This window comes from Aethalodelphis obliquidens, unplaced genomic scaffold, assembly GCF_003676395.1.
Source record: "Aethalodelphis obliquidens isolate GAN/ISIS:26980383/991018 unplaced genomic scaffold, ASM367639v1 scaffold3, whole genome shotgun sequence".
Classification (NCBI taxonomy): Eukaryota; Metazoa; Chordata; class Mammalia; order Artiodactyla; family Delphinidae; genus Aethalodelphis; species Aethalodelphis obliquidens.
In genome coordinates, this window is record NW_020837947.1 from 17,833,611 (window position 1) to 17,855,323 (window position 21,713).

Below are 21,713 nucleotides of genomic sequence, written 5' to 3' on the forward strand. Positions count from 1 at the left end.
CTGTCTCTATCATATTCACCCCATTGCTCTAAAGTATTTTTATTTTTAAGCAAATTACAATAAATAAATTTTAACTTTAAGTTAGACTAAAGAGAAGGATAGATAAAAATCAACAAATTAGGTATCAATAAGAGCTAAGAATAAAATTAATAAATCCACAAACTACTTCATTTGGAAGACAGTGAAACAGAACAACTTCTGATAAATCATATTAGAAATATGTTAATACAAAGTGAGAAAGGGAATATAGAAAATACAAAAGTAAATTTAAGTACACAAGAATACAGTGGGATACAAGCCTCTCATCTTAATGAAATTCATCATACTCTGAATCATGAAATTTATTCAAGAGGAAAACAAAAAGGATCAATAACCATAAATGAAACTGAATATATTTAAAGTATGTACAAAAAAATTTCTAGCCCTAAAAAGTTTAAGTATACTCTGAAAATATTCAGAAAATAGATAATTCCTCTATTAATTTCTCTGACCTAGAACAGGAAGGAAGACAGAAAGGTTACTCAATTCTTTAATATGAGGGAAGGATGCCCTGATACCAAAATTGGAATATAACGTTTTCCTGTTATTGTCAATCTCACGAACAGAAGTAAAAACCCTGAAAAATATATTAACAATCATACTTAACAATATAAAATAATTTTCAACTTTATTCAAAAAATTTCACAGGCATACAAGAATGCTTAGTGTTAGGAAATCTATTAATGTCATAGATTAAATCAATATGGAAAAGGGAAGTGAAAAATCATACGATAATCTAAAAAGATGTTATAAAGGCATTCAATTAAAATTTAACTTCCATAATTGACCACCAACTCATAGGGGAGAAAATTCTATCTTAAATCTACATCCTATATTATGCTTAACAGTAAAACCCTAGAAGCAGTATTATTAAAATTATTACAAAGAAAAAGATACTTGCTATCAACAATATCATTGAACACTGTTCTGGAAATTCTTGCTAATACGGTAAGGCAGGAAAATGAAAAATAAAATTTTCACTTTCATTTTGAAAATCCCTGCCAAATTATTACAGATGGAAGTCTGCTGTACCTCACAGGCATGCTGGTTTTGGAAAAAGAAATACACTGCTCAAAGCTCTATTCTCCCATCTCACTCTTTTTACAAAAAAGGAAAAAATTTAAAAGCTCTGCTATGAGCCAAAGACCAAATAGCACTCCAAGGGTAATCACACAACCTAGCCAGTTTTGGATTAGTGAGAGGAATAAAGATTATATATAAAGTTAGTTGGAGCAAATACTCTTGTTGTTTTTTCTGTTTGAAGACTCTCCTTCTTAGAACCTATCTCCCAGGTAATTAACACAGTCTGTGGAGGATCATGCCTTCTAGAAAAAAGAGATTCCCCTCTGTTTCTGCAACGGCAATGTGGTACCAATCAAACATTTTTTATTGAGCATTTACTAGATGTCAGGCATTGAGACTGCTGCTGAGAATAAAATAAGGAAAATACTTACCATTTATTTTCTAATCGAGAAGATAATCAAGAAACCAAGGCAATAAGAGTAAGACTGGTATGTGCTATTTTAGGGAAAGAACACCATACTGTGGGGTAATACAAAACCTAGTCTTGGGAACTTACAGAAAAACCTGTAAAGGAAATGACAAGACTTCAAAGATGAACAGGCATTAGCCAGCCATGGAAAGAGAATCCTAAGTGTCTTCTGAGCAGGGAGATCAGCTCATACAAATAAGCAGGAGAGAGGATAGTTCATTAAAAAACTGAAAAGCCAGGGTGGCTGGACTATAATCATAAAGAGAGGGAGAAATATAGTGAAATAAAATTATGGTGACTAAAAAGAAGAGTCACAGATCTTGCAAGATCTTTTAGGGAATGCTAAATATTTAAGTTTCAACTTCATTTTGAAGGTGGTGAAAAGTACAGTGGACATTGGTTGTTTATCTACCTACCATGCACTCTTCAGTCCACTTCCCCTAATATTAGTTAGATGTTCATTAGGGTGCCTGTATCCTACCCAAGTTACCTGTATATTCATACTTTGGGAGACAATTAAACCATACTGAATTCCAGAGATAAGCCAAACCAGGCAGGGCAATTCCATGTACTTGCTGCCATTTTAAGTCAGATAATCCAAGTCTAAAGCCAATGAGATACATTCCCTCTATGAAGGTCAACTGATTTGGGATCTCAATTACATCTGCAAAATCCCTCCACAGCAGTACCTTGATTAGAATTGAATACTTAGGAGAAGATGTGTGTTTACCAGGGGGGTAGGACTCTTGGGGATCATCTTAGAATTCTGCCTCTAATAGTCTTCCCTTTACCCTCCAAAGATTCAATCCCTCCATTCACCCATCTCAATATTCCCAAAGTCTCAACCAATCACAACATTAACTCAAGTCCAAAATCTCAAAATCTCAGCTCAAAAATTCCAAATCTCATCATCTAAATTTGTTGCAGATGAGGGTCCTGCGTGTTACCATTCAGTATAGATAGATCTTGGGCAAAATTCCACTCCATCCGTGGACCTATGAAACTGAAGAGACAGATTATCTGCCCCCAACACTCCAAGCATTCAATGGTTGGACAGGCATAGGATAACAATTGTAGAAATTCCTGTTCAAAATGAAAAAAAGTGGAAGGTAAAAAGGACTCCATAACAGTTTTGAAATCCAGGTGGGCAAATGTTGGATTTGTCCTAATTAGCTTCAAGGCCTGGGAATAAGCCTCTGTGGCTCTCAGTTCTGCCCTGCTAATCATCCTTTTTCATGAAAGACAGCAACTGTTTACAGCTGAGAACTTTTATGGGCCTGATTCCGGATGCAGCCTCCTTTCACATTGTACTCTGTTTCTTTAAGTCCCAGCTGGCAACGTTTCTGCTGTACAACTTTCTCAAGAAACTTGTGGGTCTTGAACACATTTCACTGGGTCTTCTGCATTAGCAAAAGTCACACCCACAGATCTTTTGGAGATAACACCTTCTCTATCTAGGCTGCTGCTGAGAGGCCTGAGGGACAATACTCAAACTTCCTACAGGCTATCTGGTTGAGAAGATCTGTAGATCTTCTGTAGAAGATCTGTAAGATTCTCAATATCTTAAAAGAGCCCTTTATGTGATTAAATACTTTGACCTTTTGGTCTATAGAAGATTTTTAGTGAAAAGTTGTTCAGCCACACCCTCTTGTTTTTCCCTATGCCACACTTTCAGAAGCAATCTCCCTTTTGCCATATAGGTCAGGGTAAGAATTTCCCAAATCATCAAGTCCTGGTTCATTTAATGATTCTTCCATCAATTTATTTCTCTCCTCTTGCATTTTACTATAAAGCAGCAAGAAAAAGTCAGATCACACCTCCAAGCCTTTCCTTGGAAATCTCCTCAGCTAAATACACAAGTTAACACTTACACGTTGTGCAAGAGACACTTCTTTTAAGCTTCCTGCCACTATATAACAAGGAACTTCCTCCAATTTCCAAAACATGTTCCTCTCTTCCTTCTGAGCTCTCTCTGGCAGCAGTCTCCAAGTCCAGAGTCCTGCAAACAGCCTGTCAAAACAATTTAGGCCTCTCTGTCATGTTTCCTCTGCTCACTGCCCAATTCCAAAGTGATTTCTACATCTGTAGGTATTTGTTACAGGTATCTCCTCCTTCCATATCTTTTTATACCTGAGTACATTATAAAGCCCTTGTGCAACTAGGCCAGTCTCTTTGACTGTCTCTAATTCCCTTGTCCGGATTTCTTAGTTATTAATTTACTCTAGGAAGTTATCCAACATTTCCTGACTTTCACAGTCTCAAGGCCATCAAATCAAAAGTTTTTTCTCTGAACCCTGAGAATGTTTGTTTCCTTTTTAAATTTTGTCTCAGTATGTGGTTCTCTACACTTAAAATTCCCAAGGTGACGCATCATTTCCATATCAACAAGCAACTCTTTTTTGTGGATTAGAATTAGTCTGGAGTAGTAGACCCCTCTGCCTGCCTTCCTAACAAGCCTGGATATCATTCCATTCCTTTGTTCCAGTCCTGAATTTCCTCTCACCAAATCGTTCTCATTTCTAATGCTTGTATACTTTTCATTAACCTGCTTTCAAAGAAAAATATTTTGCCATTACCACAAAAACTGTAATTCTAGGTGTAGAATCTGTTCCAAGATTATGATTTTTTTCTTGTTAAATATGTGAATGAATTAATTCAAAAGCGTTGGAAGACCTGTGTAGACTTTTTGAGGGCCGATATCTAGCTAAATTCTCTTTTACAGCTATGCCCTGTTCTTGTGCAGACTAAGCAAACTGTAAGCCTCACAAATATGCAAAACACAGTATTTAGGTAGTATCATAATAAGAATATAATGGGACCAATTAAGTTTTTGTTTCTACATTATTTTATCTATGCTACTAAGAAAATCTGATGCTACGGCAGCAGTCAGTTCCTGAAGTACCTCATAAGCACCAACTCTCCCAACTGCTGTGTTGTTATCTGAATGGATTACTCCTTTTATCAGTTTTTCTTTTTCCCCTTTAGAGGACTTTGGACATTGATGCTCCATTGATAATTATTAAGATGAAATTTTGATTATTAATGGATTATTAATCCATATACTACTGTATTTTCCTAACCATTAGTTTAGAATGCATGCATGCTTATTTTATTCCCTAAACCAATAGATGTATCTATCATCAAATGAAAAAGCTTAAGTCAGAGTAAATAAACTGTAACTCAGAGTGTTAGAGTAAAAGAAAACATACCTTTAAAAGAAATGTATTGGTTTCAATATACAGACTCAGCAATTCAGGGGTCTAATATATTTATGGAGAAAAGATTCTATCTTCTGAAATTTCACTTAGGGAATAGTAAGTCCTAAATAGGAAAGCCCAGATATATAGTTTATTCTTATTTAAAAACTGTTATGCAAAAATTTAACATGGATAAGAATATTGGTCATGCTAATTCAAGGTGATGAAGAAAGACTAGCTGACAGTTGTAGTTGCTTTTAAACCTACAACTTCCTCCAATTAAACTTCCTTTAAAGGAAAAAAAAAAACATAGAAGCTAAATGGAACATATTCTGATAAGGCAACTGCCAGATAGAATTTTACATGTCAAATTCACAGTTTCTACCAAAACCAACACACAAAGCAGTGAAGTAACGTCTAAATTCATGTAGTTAAACCAAGACTTGAGACTCCAATTTCTATATTTTTTTCTTAAAAACCATAAAAGTGAAATTCTGTCAAAATATCCATATCACATGGTTGCATAACAGTGTGAACACTACTGAACTGTGCACTTAAAAATGGTTAAGAAAGTAAACTTTATGTTATGTATATTATAGCACAATTTTTTTAAAACCAGAAAAAAATCTACATTATGAAAAAATACAGTTTAAATCATTACAATTTCTATTTATGTGAATTTCTACTAAAATAAGAGAATTTAACTAGTTATTAAAATAAGACAATATTACAATAAAATCTCTGAATTATTTAACACTTGTTCAGAATGTAATAAAACTGGTTTATAAAATTTTCGTATTTCTCCTCCCTTTCCTAGTTTCGGAAATAAAAATGCAAATAGCATAAAAATGAAATAGAGTAACTTAACTGTTAAGTTAGCCCAAATCCACTGTGGAATGAGGGGAAAACTAACTAGGCTACTGCTTATTGTACTTCAATGTCAACAATAAAAATAAGCTGTGGGCTTCCCTGGTGGCGCAGTGGTTGAGAGTCCACCTGCCGATGCAGGGGATGCGGGTTCGTGCCCCAGTCTGGGAGGATCCCACATGCTGTGGAGCGGCTGGGCCCGTGAGCCATGGCCGCTGAGCCTGCGCGTCCGGAGCCTGTGCTCCGCAACGGGAGAGGCCACAACTGTGAAAGGCCCGCATACCGCAAAAAAAAAAAAAAAAAAAAAAAATAAGCTGTGTGGTAGTTATTACAAGTATTCATAAAGATTCTAGCTCTTTTCCTTCTTGGTTAGATGAGTAAAACTAGGGATGGCCATGGGACTTGCTCTGGGCCAAGAAATGAGAGTGGAAGAGATAGTATCACTTCCAGGCAGAAGCTTTAAGAGCCAAAACATGCTTCACCATATTCTTTTTCTGTCTGCTTCAGTGACTGGTAATATTGTAAAGACTGGCTGTTCCTCAGCCAGGATTCTGGAATAAAACTGATAATGAAAAGGAAGAGAGTTCCAGCAAATCCACAAAGAACATACAGCATAAGTAAAAATAAACTGTTGCTCTTTTAAGTCTTTCAGATTTTGAGTATTCTGTTACCACAGCATAACACCAGACTATCCTGATACAGATATAAAAACTGCATGCAAGGCAGCTGTGTAAAGAAAAGAATGGATTTCTACAAATGAGAGAGATGGAAGGATGGGCAGGAAGTGACAGGCTTCTATCCCTCCCCTGCCTGGGGCAGCTGCTCCAACAGAAGGCTTCCATCAGAGTACTGATTACAGGGCATTAGGAAAAGTCGTGAATGACAGAGAGCTCAGGGTGAGGGGCAGAATAAGCCTTGCCACCATAGGCAGGTTGCTAGAGCTGGAGGAAAGCCTCTACTATGCCTTCCCCTCCCAACCTGTAACCAGGTGCTGAGGAAAAGTAGGCTCCTCCCAAATGCCACCTCTCTCTTTCTTGCCATTTGAGGAAATCTGAACTTTAGTCTTGAGAGAATATAACAAGGTTCATCCATGAGGCATCAGGCCCATTTCTTAGCATGCAAGTACAAAAGCTGCCATACAAGTTTGTAGCCATCCTAGAGGATTTCATCCAAAGAAGATATTCAAGGACCAAGTTACTCATGCTACAGTTTCTTGTTTCTTGTGGTCCTAATAAAGGCCGAGGAGGAGCTCAACTTTGAACAGAATCAACTAGTTTCTGCTGGTGAGGTGGGTAAAGTGTATTACAGAACTCAAAACTGGGAACTCCATCAGTTCATTTCATTTGTAACTTTTCGGATCACCTCATACAATTGTACAGGCTGTGGCCTGAATAACAGCACCCAACCAAGGAGGGGAGTGGTGGACTCTGAAGCTGCATCCACCAAGAAGGGCTACTTTTTTGTATTTCACACAAAGGTGCCTTCTGTTTGTCAAGATATGTGCCTACAGGTACCTTAGAGACTAGCTTACTGTTCCTTATCCACATTTATCAGAACTTCTTGGAGACCATCCTTAGGGGTACTCTAGAGGAGACTTACTATGTACCAGACAATCATGGGACTGACCACTCTGGAACTCCTTGAGGTATGATCCTTCCTGAACATTACCATGATGACCTGCAGTGTATGTTTGTGAACTTGGACCACATAGTGCCACATTCCTGTGTCTCAATGAGGAATATGGGCACGCCACTGGAGAATATTCTTCTACTAGAATTCTACATCCTGGAAGAAACCCTTCAGTGGATGGTGGTTTAAGAGAACTTCTACAGCACTACACCAATCAAATGACACCACTCTGATGTGCTAGAGCACAGGTTTTCTTAACTTTGACACTTGATATTTTGGACCAGACAATTCTTTGTTACGGAATGGGGGGCTGTCTTGCGATTTGTAACATATTTGACAGTAGCCCTGTTTTTATCTACTAGATGCCATTAGCACTGCTCGCCCACCCCCAACTCCCAACTGTATAAAAAAATGTCTCCAGACATTGTCAAATGCCCTCTGGCGGGTAAAAATGCACCAGGTTGACAACAACTCTGCTAGATCTACACTTCCATTTCCAGTATGAGACTGACGGCAAGAAGATAGGTACTGGGACTAAGATGCCCACCACTATTTCCACCAGCCCTATGGCATTTGAGGCTGATGGAGGGCTCCCCTTGAGATCCCACTGGCAAACAGACAAAGAAACTCTGCCCAGCAAGTTGAGATAGCCTTACTCCCATCAGGCAGAGAAGAATGAACCTTGACTTTTTGCTTGCTTTTCCTCCCCTATCTCATCCCTCCCTCCTTCCATTAACCCCTCCTTCTACTTCTCCTAGAAGTAGAACCATGATTCCAAGCCACTTAGATGATTTATCTTCCCAGACAAGATGTAGCCCAATAGCAAACTTTGCTACTGACCCCCTGCCAGCTCTGGCCTGGCATACAATGTAGACATGCCCTGACGTTGGCCAGAAAAGTCTGGATTGCTATATTCCCAGCAGCCTCTTTAGCTTGCCTACTTTAGAAAGCCACTGTGGGCAGAAGCCCAGGCTCACAAACAGACTGATCAGTTTATACAACCTGAATGGATTGATATTTATCAAAACAGGGACATGGCCTGATCCTTGGACATGGATTGGGTAGTCTAATGCCTGCCTTCCCCCAGGCAAGGCCTGACACTAACTCCACTGCATTTAGATACTAGCTAGACTTCTTAACCTTAACACACAAACACACATCAAAAATATATCTCATAAGCAATGGGGGAGGGGGGGACTATATTCCTTACTCATAGTTCATGCCAAAGTTAGTTCCATATGAATCAAAGTTTAAGCATAAAAATGCAGCTATAAGAGCACTATAAAATATGGGAGAACGTTTAATAAAATTGGAGTGAAAATGGCCTTTCCAATCAAAGCACAAAACTCAGGTCATGTGAGAGATTTCTTTGATCAAGTCGTTCCACGTCTACAAATCTATCTTACAGATATACTTGCATAAGTGGACAAAGAAATATATGTAACATCACAGAGCATAATGAACAGCAGGCTGAAAATGATATGTGTCCACTTATATCAAATCCAGTCCTGGATATATCAAACGTCCAGTCAATTGATGAAGTCTGACTGAATAAAATATGGCACTTCGATACAATGAAATATCATGCAGTTATGAAAATGACTAAAGAAGATTTAAATATACCAATATGAAACGACCTATCAGATATATTGCTAAGTGAACACAAGTTACAGAATATGTAATGCCTTCCCTTTTATGCAAATAAAATAGCTATATGGAGAGATTTCTGCTTATGTATACAGACTGTAAGTATTTCTAGAAGGACACAAAAGAACTTTATGTGGGTGCCTCTGGAGAGGAAGATGGGTCTGGAAAGGAAGGAAACTTGATTTTTATCGTATATGCTTTGAAGTTTTTGAATTAGTTTTTAGATTGTGCATAAAATCCATCACAGAAAAATGAAATTAAAGAATAAAATTCAAAGGAAAATTTCAAAAAAGAATAGCAAATAACATATATATATATAAAATAACTGAGAAAATTCTTACCTTTCTCTGCAAAATTTAAGTGAATGTAGTATGGCAGGTCTCTTTTGACGTAAATTCCATAAATGTAAGGTGTCATCAGCCAAGGCACTCACAAGAGCTCCCTTAAAAATAAAGTGTAATGTATTTTATATAGAATACATTTACACACATTAATGCTACTAAAGAGCTACCAAAAAAATCTTCCCAAATTTCAAAACTCTCTGCCAGTAGATTTAGTTCTGAGAAACATTTGCCTCACCCAAATTCTAAACAGCAGATGTAAAAGAGTGTATCATGTGTATACGTATGTATAAAAATTGTTTCAACTTCAACAATTTAAAGTATAATTTAACCTTATTAACTAAAAGTGTACTAGGATCTAGTTGGATATAGTTATAGTTGATAACTAGCTATGTAAAATTAGAAGTCAGACTATAAGTTACTTGGTCCCTATAGTTCATCCTTCCTTGACTATATGATATGAAGTAACCTTCCCATTTTATTTGCCTTAAGACAAATCCTTATGAATCCTTATGAATGTACTCTGCTTGGATCATAATTCTACTACTAGAATGATATGGAAAACAAAAATAGCATTCAGCACTGTATAATTTCAGTGTCCAAAGGGCTGAAAAATCTGACTAATTTAGAAAGTTAAAACAGCTGATACTATTAAATACTATTAAGTCTGGAGAAGAAAACCCTTGGCAGTATTTGAGAATCATGCAGGGGGCTCAGTCTCACCCCAGACCTGACAAACCAGAAATTTCAGAGCAAGGACCATTGCAGGTGTATTTTTAAAAATCTCCAGAGGTGATTCTGATGTATGAATAGGATTAAGAATCTATAGGCTAAGGCTGATTTATTAAGACATATGAATGTTTTTCCTCAAAAGAGGAAGATACTCCTTATCTGCACTGAGAGAATAAGACAAAAGACGCAACACGAAGAACTTTAATTTCAAAAAAAGATTTGCAATTCCAGTCCTTTAGGTTATTATGAGAAATCTTAAAATTTCCCTCTTTTAAAATAGGAGAGTTTCTCATTTATCTAAGAGAAAATATCTTTTATATTTATATCATTTATCTAAAATAGCTCTGAAGACAAGATTTACATTAAATGATCTCTCCAAGTGCTTTCCAATTTGAAATTCTATGAGGGCTCCTCTACTGTGTAACTCCTATTGCTACAACATGACTATTGGAAAACAGAAATATAGGAAGCCCACATACCCTTCCTTTCACTAGAAAGCATCCTCTTATCTCTATCACTTTGAAGCAGAGAAACTAAAAGGATTCAGAGTATCAAAGCTTTGTACTCTTCATTCTTACTTCCAGCAGTTTCAGACCAGGTCATCTTCTTTCTCAAGGTGTTTGCCCCATCTTTGTATTTCAAGGAAGAAGAGAAGATGTGGGGCCAAAATGGCAATCATAGCTGACTGCCTGCGGTGGCTCACTTACCTACATGTGCTTTTCCAAAACTGAAAGCAAACAGCTACTCCCAGTTGTCAGATTCCCACAGCCATCACCATGTAAATATTCATATTCTGCTAAGCATTTTTTAAAAACTGTCATTTTTAAGTACTTAAAAATGTAACATTTAAGCATGTAAAATAACAGTCATAGCAAAGAACTTTATGATAAATTCTGTAGAAAAGCAGCTTGTGTTATGAATAATGAGAGCATCAACTAGTTAAGATTTCTAAAATTTAGGCATATAAGTATCTATTTGCAATGTGTTATTTACATTGGCTCATACTGCTTAAAAAAAAATAATCTCAACACAAGTATAAAGATGGAGAATAGGTTAGTGGTTGCCAGGGCTTAGGGACTGAGAGCAGGAGGGGGTGCAATTAATTATAAAGGGATAGCCTGAGGGCATGACTTCACGGTGATGGGACCGATCTGTAATCTTGTTCCTGCTGGTCATTACACGAAATGTACGCAGGGAATAAAACTGCATGAAACTATGCACACATACACACAATGAGTGCATGTAGAAACTGGTGGTGAAATGTAAATAAGGTCTGTAGTCTAGTTAAGAGTATTGTATTGATGTCTTTCTCTTGGTTTAATATTTTACTATTGTTACATAAAAGTTACTATTGGGGGAAATGGGGGAAGGGTACATAGGACCTCTCTATTCTGAAACTAATTGCCAGTCTAATTATTTCATAATAAAATTTTTTTTAAAAAAAAGGAAAAATAATCTCACATATGGATTCAACAACTTTCTACACTGTGATATTTTTATGTGTATTTTAACATTTTACGATGTCTATTATTCAGCTCTACACAGAATACTGAAGTTTTTAAACACTTCCTCTGACCCTGAAAAACCTACACGATTGCATATCATTTGGATCAGTTTTACTAAAATTTTTATATTACCCTCTTTAACTCTTTACATCAATACTGCCTCTCTTAAATCCTCTGATATGAAGAAAAGATTTATCAAAAGCCGAAAGTATCAAGTATTTTTTTTTCTCTCATATACATCTAGAAATTTATTCCATGAAACCCAAGGACTTAGGGGCAAAAAGAATGCCCACAAATTATCCTCACATCTAAGTATAGCAGAATCTTTCCTAGGGTAATTTTTCTTCTAGCTTTTCTAGCTTCTAGCTTTTCCTTCTAGCTTTTTTCCTTCTAGCTTCTCCTGCCTGTCACTACTTGCAGTAAACATCTACTGTCAGAGCTGCTCATACTTTTTTAAGACGTGCAAACACATTGTTTACTCTGCTAATAAAATGATGTATCTCTAGCTCCTTCCAAACTTTACACTCTATCAGAAAGAAAGGCATCAATTACTTCAACCAATAAGTGACACAACAAGAACTTTGGACAATAACCAGTTTCTAATGTACTTTGGTTTCCTGGATGTATTTCAAAACAACCCACTGGAGAAATACAATTTGTTATTTATAATAAGGTCAATCTTTGAAAAAACTTTAATGTAGATCTTTATATGTTACATAACTTTCAATATTCTTGAAATAAAATTTAAATGCAGCACACTGTACCAAAAAGATCTACCTTATGCCATTCTATTTTCAATACTGTTTTGAGAAACATCTTACATTATTTATGTAACTGTCTGTGATGATGCCTTAAAGTGAATTACTATTAGCTCTGACCTACAAGAAATTCATTTTTGTTCAAATATTTAAATATAATTGCATGCAAGGATTCTGAAAGATGGTATGTGGCCCTATTTCATACATAAGCTGGTGAGATTAAAGCAATTCACTAACCTCATTAATCAGGAACTGGAGCTGGATTACTGCAGCTCCACTGTCATGCTGGCAATAACATTCTACTCCTGGACGACCAAAGCTGTCATTAATTTCATTAAGGAGTTTATGGTATGTGTGAGCTTTTTTATAGCAATTGATAAGTTATATAATAGACTCAAATATTTCAATGACCTGATACAGGCTATTTACTAAGGTTGAGATTTAGAGTTAGGTGATTACACAGCAATCTAATCAGCTAGTTCCTGTTGATAATCAGAATTTTCAGAGATTTCAGGTCTAACAGAAATAAGACAACTGTCCCTTCTAGAAAAAAACAATTAAAAATAGCAATATACAGAACCAAGCTACATGTATTTGATATATTTTACTCTGGCCCAAGTCTTTTTCTTTCCCTTAAAGTAAAAAGAAGAGAAAACGGAGTTGATCTGTAGTGCTTCCAATTTTGCTGAAGTCAAGAAACAAATCTGAAAAGTAGACAAATGTCATTTTAGAATATTGCTTTTAGGTACAATCTTCTTACTGGCATCTTTCATTCCTGTAGTGTCATTTTTAAACAGTGTAAGCTAAAAATATAATGAAGAACCACATAACTATGTTTGTAATTGTGACAGGTTATATCACCAATGAATGTATCAATGTTTTACAATACGCTTGAACACAGATTAATACGTAAATATCCATTAATTTGCATATAACAGGAAACGTACAGCATTTTCTATATGTTAAGCATTATAGTAAACTTGTCATATAATTAATTCATTTCATCCTCACAACCATAAAGAATATGTAATTTTCCCCATATAAACAGATAAGAAAACTGAAGCACAGAGAAATTAACTTGTCCCAAGTCATACAACTAGAAAGTATAGCAGAAATTGAATTTGAATAAGCATTCTAGCTCCAGAGTCTATACTCTTAATTGGTAAGTTATGCTGAGTAAAAAAACAAAAACAAAAAACTCCAAACACTTACAGAACTTACTACATGCCAGGTATTGTTATACGCTTTTTACCTTCATAAACTTGAGATAAGTTAGTCATTTTAACACACTGCTACACTAATATTTTCACTAGTTAATATTAACTGAAAATAAAAAGTTAAATCTAAAAATAAAATTTGATGGGATTTAATAAAATTATAGCCCTCTTTATACAAAGTCACATTCAAGTGAACAGACTATTTCTATATTCTATTAGTACATGCCCTATGGTTCTTCTTCTTTTTTTTATATATTGTGTATGATTTATATGGAGGAAGATACAATAAGTTTTAGAAAGGCAAAGAAAAATCATGAAAAACATATTACATAATGAAAAAGAAATACATAGATATTAATGAAAACTGGGGTATGTGGCAAGTATCAAAGCATAATGAATTTACTAACAAATGACATTCTGTACCATACATGCAATATTATGAAAGTGAATTTTGCCCACTCTATTTTAGTGAATACTATTAACCAAAAAACACGATAGAAGATGATTTTAAATGAATTCCTAGCCAATACATACAGACAGAGAAGATATATCAGTAAAAATGCATAACAAACAAAATGCAATAAATGTGAATGTATAGGTAACCACAATATATATAGACAGGTATTTCAATGACAACTGGTACAAAGCAGACAGCAAAATAATAAGTGTAAAAGAATTTCATTATTGTGCTCATTCATATTTTTACCCAGCAAGTAACAGGTCTATGGTTCTTCTTAATTAAAAATAATTGTACCAAAAGGTTAAATTCCTATTTTCTCTATATATATTTTTTCCTTTGATTTCTAGAAGTCTTTCTAGGTGATATTTATTTTCAATGGTTTTTATTTTATTACTAGCAATTAACTCTTCTATTATTTTATAAACTAGTAGACTAATTGAACATGTTTAGCCTATAGTATCCTACTCTTTAAATACTTCAAAATTTTTATTACTATTATTAATATCAGTAGTAGTATTTTTGCTACATCAATTGCCCAAATGCAACTACATGAAGCTAAATTTGAAATTGCTACTATTGGCACTGGGTAGTGCTACGTCACACCCTGACAGGTCAAAGATAGGTCTACATTTCTGTTCATCCATTTCTTTTGTCAGATGACAGCAAAGACCTTCACCTTTTAGCCAGTATTTCTAATTTCTAAGTAAGTCTAAGAAATTACTAATTTTTAAGTAATTCTAATCTTTCCAGTTAAAATTCTTTCTGGCACCAATTAGCATATTCTATATTCCCACCTTATATAAATGGAGTAAAATTTCTCTTATCTGACCAGATCAGGATTAACTAAGTTAATTAAAAATGTAAGCTACTGGGTTTCCCTGGTGGCGCAGTGGTTGAGAGTCCGCCTGCCGAAGCGGGAGACACCGGTTCGTGCCCTGGTCCGGGAAGATCCCACATGCCGCGGAGCGGCTGGGCCCGTGAGCCATGGCCACTGGGCCTGCGCGTCCAGAGCCTGTGCTCCGCAACGGGAGAGGCCACAACAGTGAGAGGCCCGCGTACCGCAAAAAAAAAAAAAAAAAAAAAAAAAAAAAAAAAAAAAAAAAAAAAAAAGCTACTGTAGAGGATTAAAAATTCTACTTACCTATTTTTTCATAAAACATACACAATTCTGCTAATCTTGTGATATTCACCAAAGATTATTTTCTTTAAGTGTGGATCTATTACTTTGGGTTCAGAATTGTTTTTCTTAAATAAAACATAGCTGGAACTACCCGGGTATAAGATTTGCAGTTTACTTTTTTAAATGGCATTCTAAAGATACGGGAAATGCAAACTAAGTGCAACATTCGCACAGAGTCTTATTATTTCTTTTCCAGTTATCTACTGCTTTCTCATCCATATTGCATCAGACAGGAAACTTTAACTGATTAACCTTCATGAAGTCTTTCCAAAGTATCTATTTTGGATTTTTGTATTTTTAAAAACACTATTTGCATTCACATTTCATCATTATTATATATTATTAAAGTGAATTTCTTGATTATAATATCAAACATAAAAGGCACAAACAGATTTGTGAATACACAAAATAGATTCATGGTAAGTAAAGAATATGCAAACACCTTTACTAATTTGGGCCTCCTGGAAAATAGCCTACTGGTCTTGAAACTTCAGTATGCTGTGGGCATCTATCAATATTTATTCACAGAGAATGAAAAGTGTCTGTAGCGACCTCCCTGGTGACACAGTGGTTCAGACTCTGAGCTCCCAACGCAGGGAGCCCGGGTTCAATCCCTGGTCAGGGAATTAGATTCCATATGCCTGCCACAACTAAGACCCGGTGCAACCAAATAAGTAAATAAAATATGAAAAACTAAATAGATTAAAAAAAAAAGTGTCTGTAAATCCAGGAAGTCAGTTATATGGAGATCAAGAAAGGTCTTACTCTTACTCTGTGTGTGACACTATTCTAGACAAAATTATACTTTTTATGACATTAGTATTAATATAGTCATTTTACTTCTAGCTAAGATGATAAATATATTTTCTTAAAAATAAGAACCACTTACTGAGTATCTACTAAGTTTTAGCCACCGTTGCTTAAATCCTCACAGTAACTTTAAAAGTTTGTTATCCCAGGAGTTCCCTGGTGGTCTAGTGGTTAGGATTCTGGGCTTTCTCTGCTGGGGCCTGGATTCAATCCCTGGTCGGGGAACTGAGATCTCACAAGCCGCATGGCACGGACAAAAATAAATAAATAAATAAAAGTTTGTTATCCATATTTCACAGATGATAATTCTGAGGCTTAGAGAAGTGTTTTTTTTTTTTTCCCCCCAAGGTTACTACTGATTTATTTCCCTTTTCCTTTGGAAAGGGTAGTACTGTGCTGCAGCCAACCCTGAAGGGTCCTAACACTAAAAAAGCCCTATGGGGAAAAATCTTATAACAAATCATTACTTCATAATAACAAAGTTTAAAATTAAATTTTAAGTAATGGATATTGCTTATATATAATCAAGAGATATTAGTGTGGAAAGAACACAAGTTTCAGAGCAAGTAGTTCTCAATCCTGGTGGTATCAGAATTCTGGCTCTACTGCAGATTTACTAAACCCAAATTGCTGGAGAAGAAGCTTGAGTGGGTATTTTGTTGTTGTTGTTGTGTCCACTGTTATTGTTTAGGTGCCACAGGAACATCTGAGGCACAGCGAGAATTAAGACACCTACTTTCAAGACAATGCCAGCTCCGTAATTAGTTGCTGGGATCTGTGAAGAATTATTACACCACTCAGATTTCTCTATAAAATGCTATCTAGTCTAGCTTGCAGAATGGTGGTGAGAATTAAAACTGCAGACTAACCAGATGGTGGCTATTATCATTATTTAACACAATGTATTCACTACTTTAACAAGAATTAAAGTTATCTTACAGTGAACAAATCATAATGTAAGAATGTCAACTCAATATATTAGATCACAAAAGACCATGTCATAGATGCAAATATTCATATCCTTTCCTACCTATAATGATTATTGCATATATGGTTCTCCTAATATTTGGCATTACTAAGTATTAACAGTTTTATTAAAAAATGGTCACTCACTACAACAAAGGTCTTCTTGGAAAATTCACATTTATTGTGGCTATGTTCAAAACTACATGAGAAAACAAAGCATCTGAAATGAAAATGAAGAAAAACCAAAAGGAAAGATTACATATAAATAATCTGCAAAGATATTTTTTATATGTAGAAATATTCACTTATTGATCTGACATCTGCCCTTTTAATCCACTGTAAGGCAAATCCAAATTATAGGCTACACTGAATATTTCTTGGTGTCAGTTTATCTTACTTTCTAATTCTGAACTCCAATGTATCCTTTTAAAAATGTTGCAATCTTCCTATCTTAGATACCTTTAGTCTCAATTTTTCTACTGCTCACCTATCAAGAGCTTTGATGTCTACCTAACCAACCAGTCCTCTTTGTTTCTGGAGTAAACCAGCAGTTTATCTGACCCATGACACAGGCCAGACACTTCCTGCACAGCTACACTCATGGTTTTTGTCCAGATAAGCACCATTAGAACTCCTGAAGAGGAGCTGCAGAAGGCAAGGCTGTTTGGTTGGGAGCAGAGTCGTTGAATACAGACATGATCTTTGAGTTCAGACATGATCCTCAGGGTGAGCAGGCATTCAGTCCTGTCTAAAACAACCATAAGACATTTGGTCCACACCAAAAGGTTCTTGATATTGGGTCCTGTCCAAAACCATTTTGCATAGACCAAATATGCTCATGGGCATTTTGGATAGGACTAAATTTAAAGAAACTTTTGGCATGGACCAAATGTCTTATGAGTGTTTTAGACAGGACCAAATGTCCTGCATTTTTTAATAAAACTGTTAATACTTAGTAATGCCAAGCAATAGGGGAAAAAGAAATATTTGAGGAAAAAAATAACATAATAAACCTACCAGTTAATGAAGAATAATCAGGAAGACATATGTAATGACAGATGAGCAGAAACAAAGACTAGATCCAGTAAAATCTTTTATTTTATAATACTGTACCACAAATTAAAAATCAAAATAAGCATTCATCCAACTGTCTAAATGGTTATTATATATACATATATATTTGGTTGGAAAGGGAGAGAGAAAAGAGGAATTTGGAGGCTTTTAAGTACATCATCATCATCGTAGTAGTTAAGACTTGTTGAACACTTAATGTGTCAAGCACTATACATGTATTACCTCAGAAGGAGTACCCTCTATTATAAGCTCAGTTTTGACAAATTAGGAAACTATGTACAACAAGGTTAAATAAATTAGCCAAAGCCATACAGCTAGTTAGTAAGGATGCTGGGGTTTGAACCCAAACAGTCTAACACCAGAACATACACAGATAGGCAGAGACACACACAAATCAAACCTCACTGCCCAAACAGCCAATTTTCACATGTAAATGTCACTTCCTGACTTATTTTAAGTCATTTTAAAACTGGAGAATTAACAATGAGGAAATACTTAAAATCAGTATCACTAAAGTCAGACTTGTCTAAAACAATAAAACTAGACCAAATGTAACTTTTAGTAGAAAGTAAACACCATAAAACCAATTAGGCATAAACAATAAACCAATCAAAAATTTTTTTCTAGGTTCATTCTTCATGTTTGTTCATGGTAATAAACACCTATTTTAATAATGAAGCACTATGGACAAGCAGAATAAGCAAAAAGCTGGAGTTTTCTTTCTCAAAATCTGGAGTTCTGAATCTCAAAATTTCAACTAGAATTAGAATAGTCTCCTTACAAATATCATCATGTGTAAAATGATGAGCCAACAAACATTTTAGAGACTATAGCCATGTGAGAGGAACAGTTCTTAGTAAAGTTAAATAAGATACTAAAATGAGTAAACAACCCTGTCTTCAAAAAACAGAATCAAAACACTGTATTAGTAAAATAAAGGAAGAAAACCACATGATCATCCCAATAGAAAAAGCCTTTGACAAAATCCAATGCCCTTCCACGTTAAAGCACTCAAGGAGAAAGGAACTTCCTCAACTTGACAAAGGCCATATATGAAAAACCCACAGTTAACATTATTATACTAATGCTGAAAGACTGGATGCTTTTGTGCTAAGCTCAGGAAAAAGACAGGATGTCCACTTCTACCATTTCTACTCAACATTATTATACAGGACATTCTAGCCAGGGAAAACAGGCAAGAAAAAGAAATACAAAGTGTCCATGTTGCAAAGGAAGAAATAAAGTAAAACTATCACTACACGATCTTGTAGATGGAAAATTCAAAATCTGAAAATTTACAATAAACTAAAAAATTCAATAAAAAACTATTAGAATGAATAAATGAGGTCAGCAAGGTTGCACAACATAAGATCAATATACAAAAATCAACTGTACTTCTACACACTGGCAATAAACAATCTGAAGTGGAATTAAGAAAATAATTCCATTTATAAGAATGTCACAAAGAATAAAATACTTTGGAATAAATTTATCCAAAGAAGTGCAAGACTTGTGCACTGAAAACTACAAAACATTGTTGAAACAAGATCTAAGTAAATGGAAAGACATCCCATACTCATGAAACAGAAGACATAATAATTGTGAAGATGGCAGTATTCAAACTGACCTACAAAATTAACACAATATCAGAATCCCAGCTGTTTGCAGAAACTGACAAGCTGATCCTAAAATTCACATGGAAATGCAAGGAACCCAGAACAGCAAAATAATCTTGACAAAGAAAAAAGTTGGAAGACTCACAATTCCCCAATTTCAAAACTTACTACAATGTTAGAGTAATCAAGACAGTGTGGTATTAGCATAAGGGTAGATATATAGATCAATGGAATGATCTAAGAGTCCAGAAACAAATATTTATGATCAATTGACTCTGACAAGGATGTCAAGACACATTAATGGAGAAAGAATAATCTTTTCAACAAATGGTACTGGGACAAATGGATATCCACGTGAAAAAGAATGAATTTGGATCCCTATCTCACACTATATACAAATGCTAGCTCAAAATGGAACAGAGATCTAAATGTAAGAGCTAAAACTATAAGACCCTTAGAGGAAAACATACGAGTTAATCATTGTGACCTCAGATAAAGTCATGGTTTCTTAGATATAAGACCAAAAGCACAAGCCACAAAGGAAAAAAAAAAAGATAAATTGGACTTCACCAAAATTAAAAGCATTTGTGTCTCAAAGGACACCATCAAGAAAGTGAAAAGACAATCCACGGAATGGGAGAAAATATTTGTGAATCATATCTTATAAGGATTTAATATCCAGAATATATAAAGAGCTTTAACAACTGAACAAAAAGACCACCCAATTTAAAAATGGGGAAAGAAAAATGAATAGACATTTCTCAAAAGATATGCAAATAGCCAAAGTATATATGAAAAGATGCTCAACATCATTAGTAATTAGGGAAATGCAAATCAAAACCATAATGAAATATCACTTCACACCCTCTTGTATGGCTGTAGTAAAGACAACAGCAAGGTTTGGTGAGGATGTGGAGAAATTAGAACCCTCAATTATTGCTGGGAGGAATGTAAAATGGTGCAGTCACTTTGGAAAATAGAGCGGTAATTCCTCTATTATATACTCAGAGTTAACATATGACTCAGCAATTCCACTGCTATGGATAAAAATAAGAGAAATGAAAACATACATACACAAAACTTCTACACAAATGTTCACAGCAGCATTATTCATAATAGCCAAAAAAGAGGAAAATCCAAATGTCCATCAACTGATCACTGGATAAATAATATGTAGTAGACTTATACAATGGAATATTCAGCCATAAAAAGAAATAATACACACTACAATATGGATAAACCTTGAAAATATCACGCTAAGTAAAAGAAGCCAATCATAAAAGACTACACATTATATGACTACATTTATATGTAATGTCCTAAATAAAATCTATAGAAAAAGAAAGTAGATATGTGGCTGTGAAGGATTGGGTAGAGAGGGTGATGGGGACGGACTGCTAATAGGTATAAGGTTTCTTACTGTGGTAATGAAAACGCTCTGAAATTAAAAAGGGCTGATGATTGCATAACTCTGAATATAATGAAAACCACTGAACTGTGCACTGTAAAAGGGTGAATTTTATGGTATATTCAAATATTTCAATAAAATGTATCTTAAAAAAGAATCAGCTTGAATGAATGAAAACAAATAGCCAAAAATAAGACTGAATTTAAAGCAAAAATGATTGTAGTTACTAATGAAACAAGTTAAAACATTATATTCTTAAATATAATTTAAAAATCCCTTTTATCTGAGATTTTAAAATATCTTTTATAAGCAACAAATGAATATAACTATTTAGCAATCTAAATGAAATGCAGCATAGTAAGAGGGCAAAATAAGACTAAACATTTTTGCAATTGAGCTTTTTTCTTTCTGTCCTGCACCCAATTTTTAAACATTTCAATTTCATTCAAGATTTGAACACAGGAAGTATTCAACAGATAAGAAACAATGAAAACGCAGTGTTCTCTTAAACAAATGAAGACCTCAATCATATAAAGAAATAGTATGGTTTTAGAAACACGTAAGAAAAATCCCAAGAAAAATATGTTTTTCCTTTATAAATCATGATCATTTATGTTCCATCTAATAGTGTAAAATACACATTAATCCTTAAAATATACATATAAAAAATTTTCAGGTAATTCCAATATAAAAAACAATTTATTGGGCTTCCCTGGTGGCGCAGTGGTTCAGAGTCCGCCTGCCGATGCAGGGGACAAGGGTTCGTGCCCCGGTC

The 21,713-nt window shown here is 34.9% G+C and overlaps 1 protein-coding gene across 10 annotated transcripts in view; it reads right to left on the bottom strand.

The window, feature by feature from the left end:
- STXBP5 (syntaxin binding protein 5) overlaps nucleotides 1-21,713 on the bottom strand; it is a 166,625-nt gene that overhangs the window by 127,302 nt on the left and 17,610 nt on the right. For 8 of the 10 annotated variants that reach the window (XR_003428195.1, XM_027083981.1, XM_027083954.1 and 5 more), the window contains exons 3-4: nucleotides 12,445-12,526; nucleotides 9,213-9,313 (exon numbers count right to left, since the gene is read on the bottom strand). Coding sequence is in view for 7 of the 10 variants with exons in the window: in XM_027083981.1 (XP_026939782.1) it covers nucleotides 9,213-9,313; nucleotides 12,445-12,526 (183 nt within the window). In the remaining 3 variants the exon portion in view is untranslated. Of the gene's footprint in view, nucleotides 1-9,212; nucleotides 10,738-12,444; nucleotides 12,527-21,713 lie in introns of those variants that run through there. The other 2 variants (XM_027084003.1, XM_027084023.1) reach the window with 2 other exon arrangements.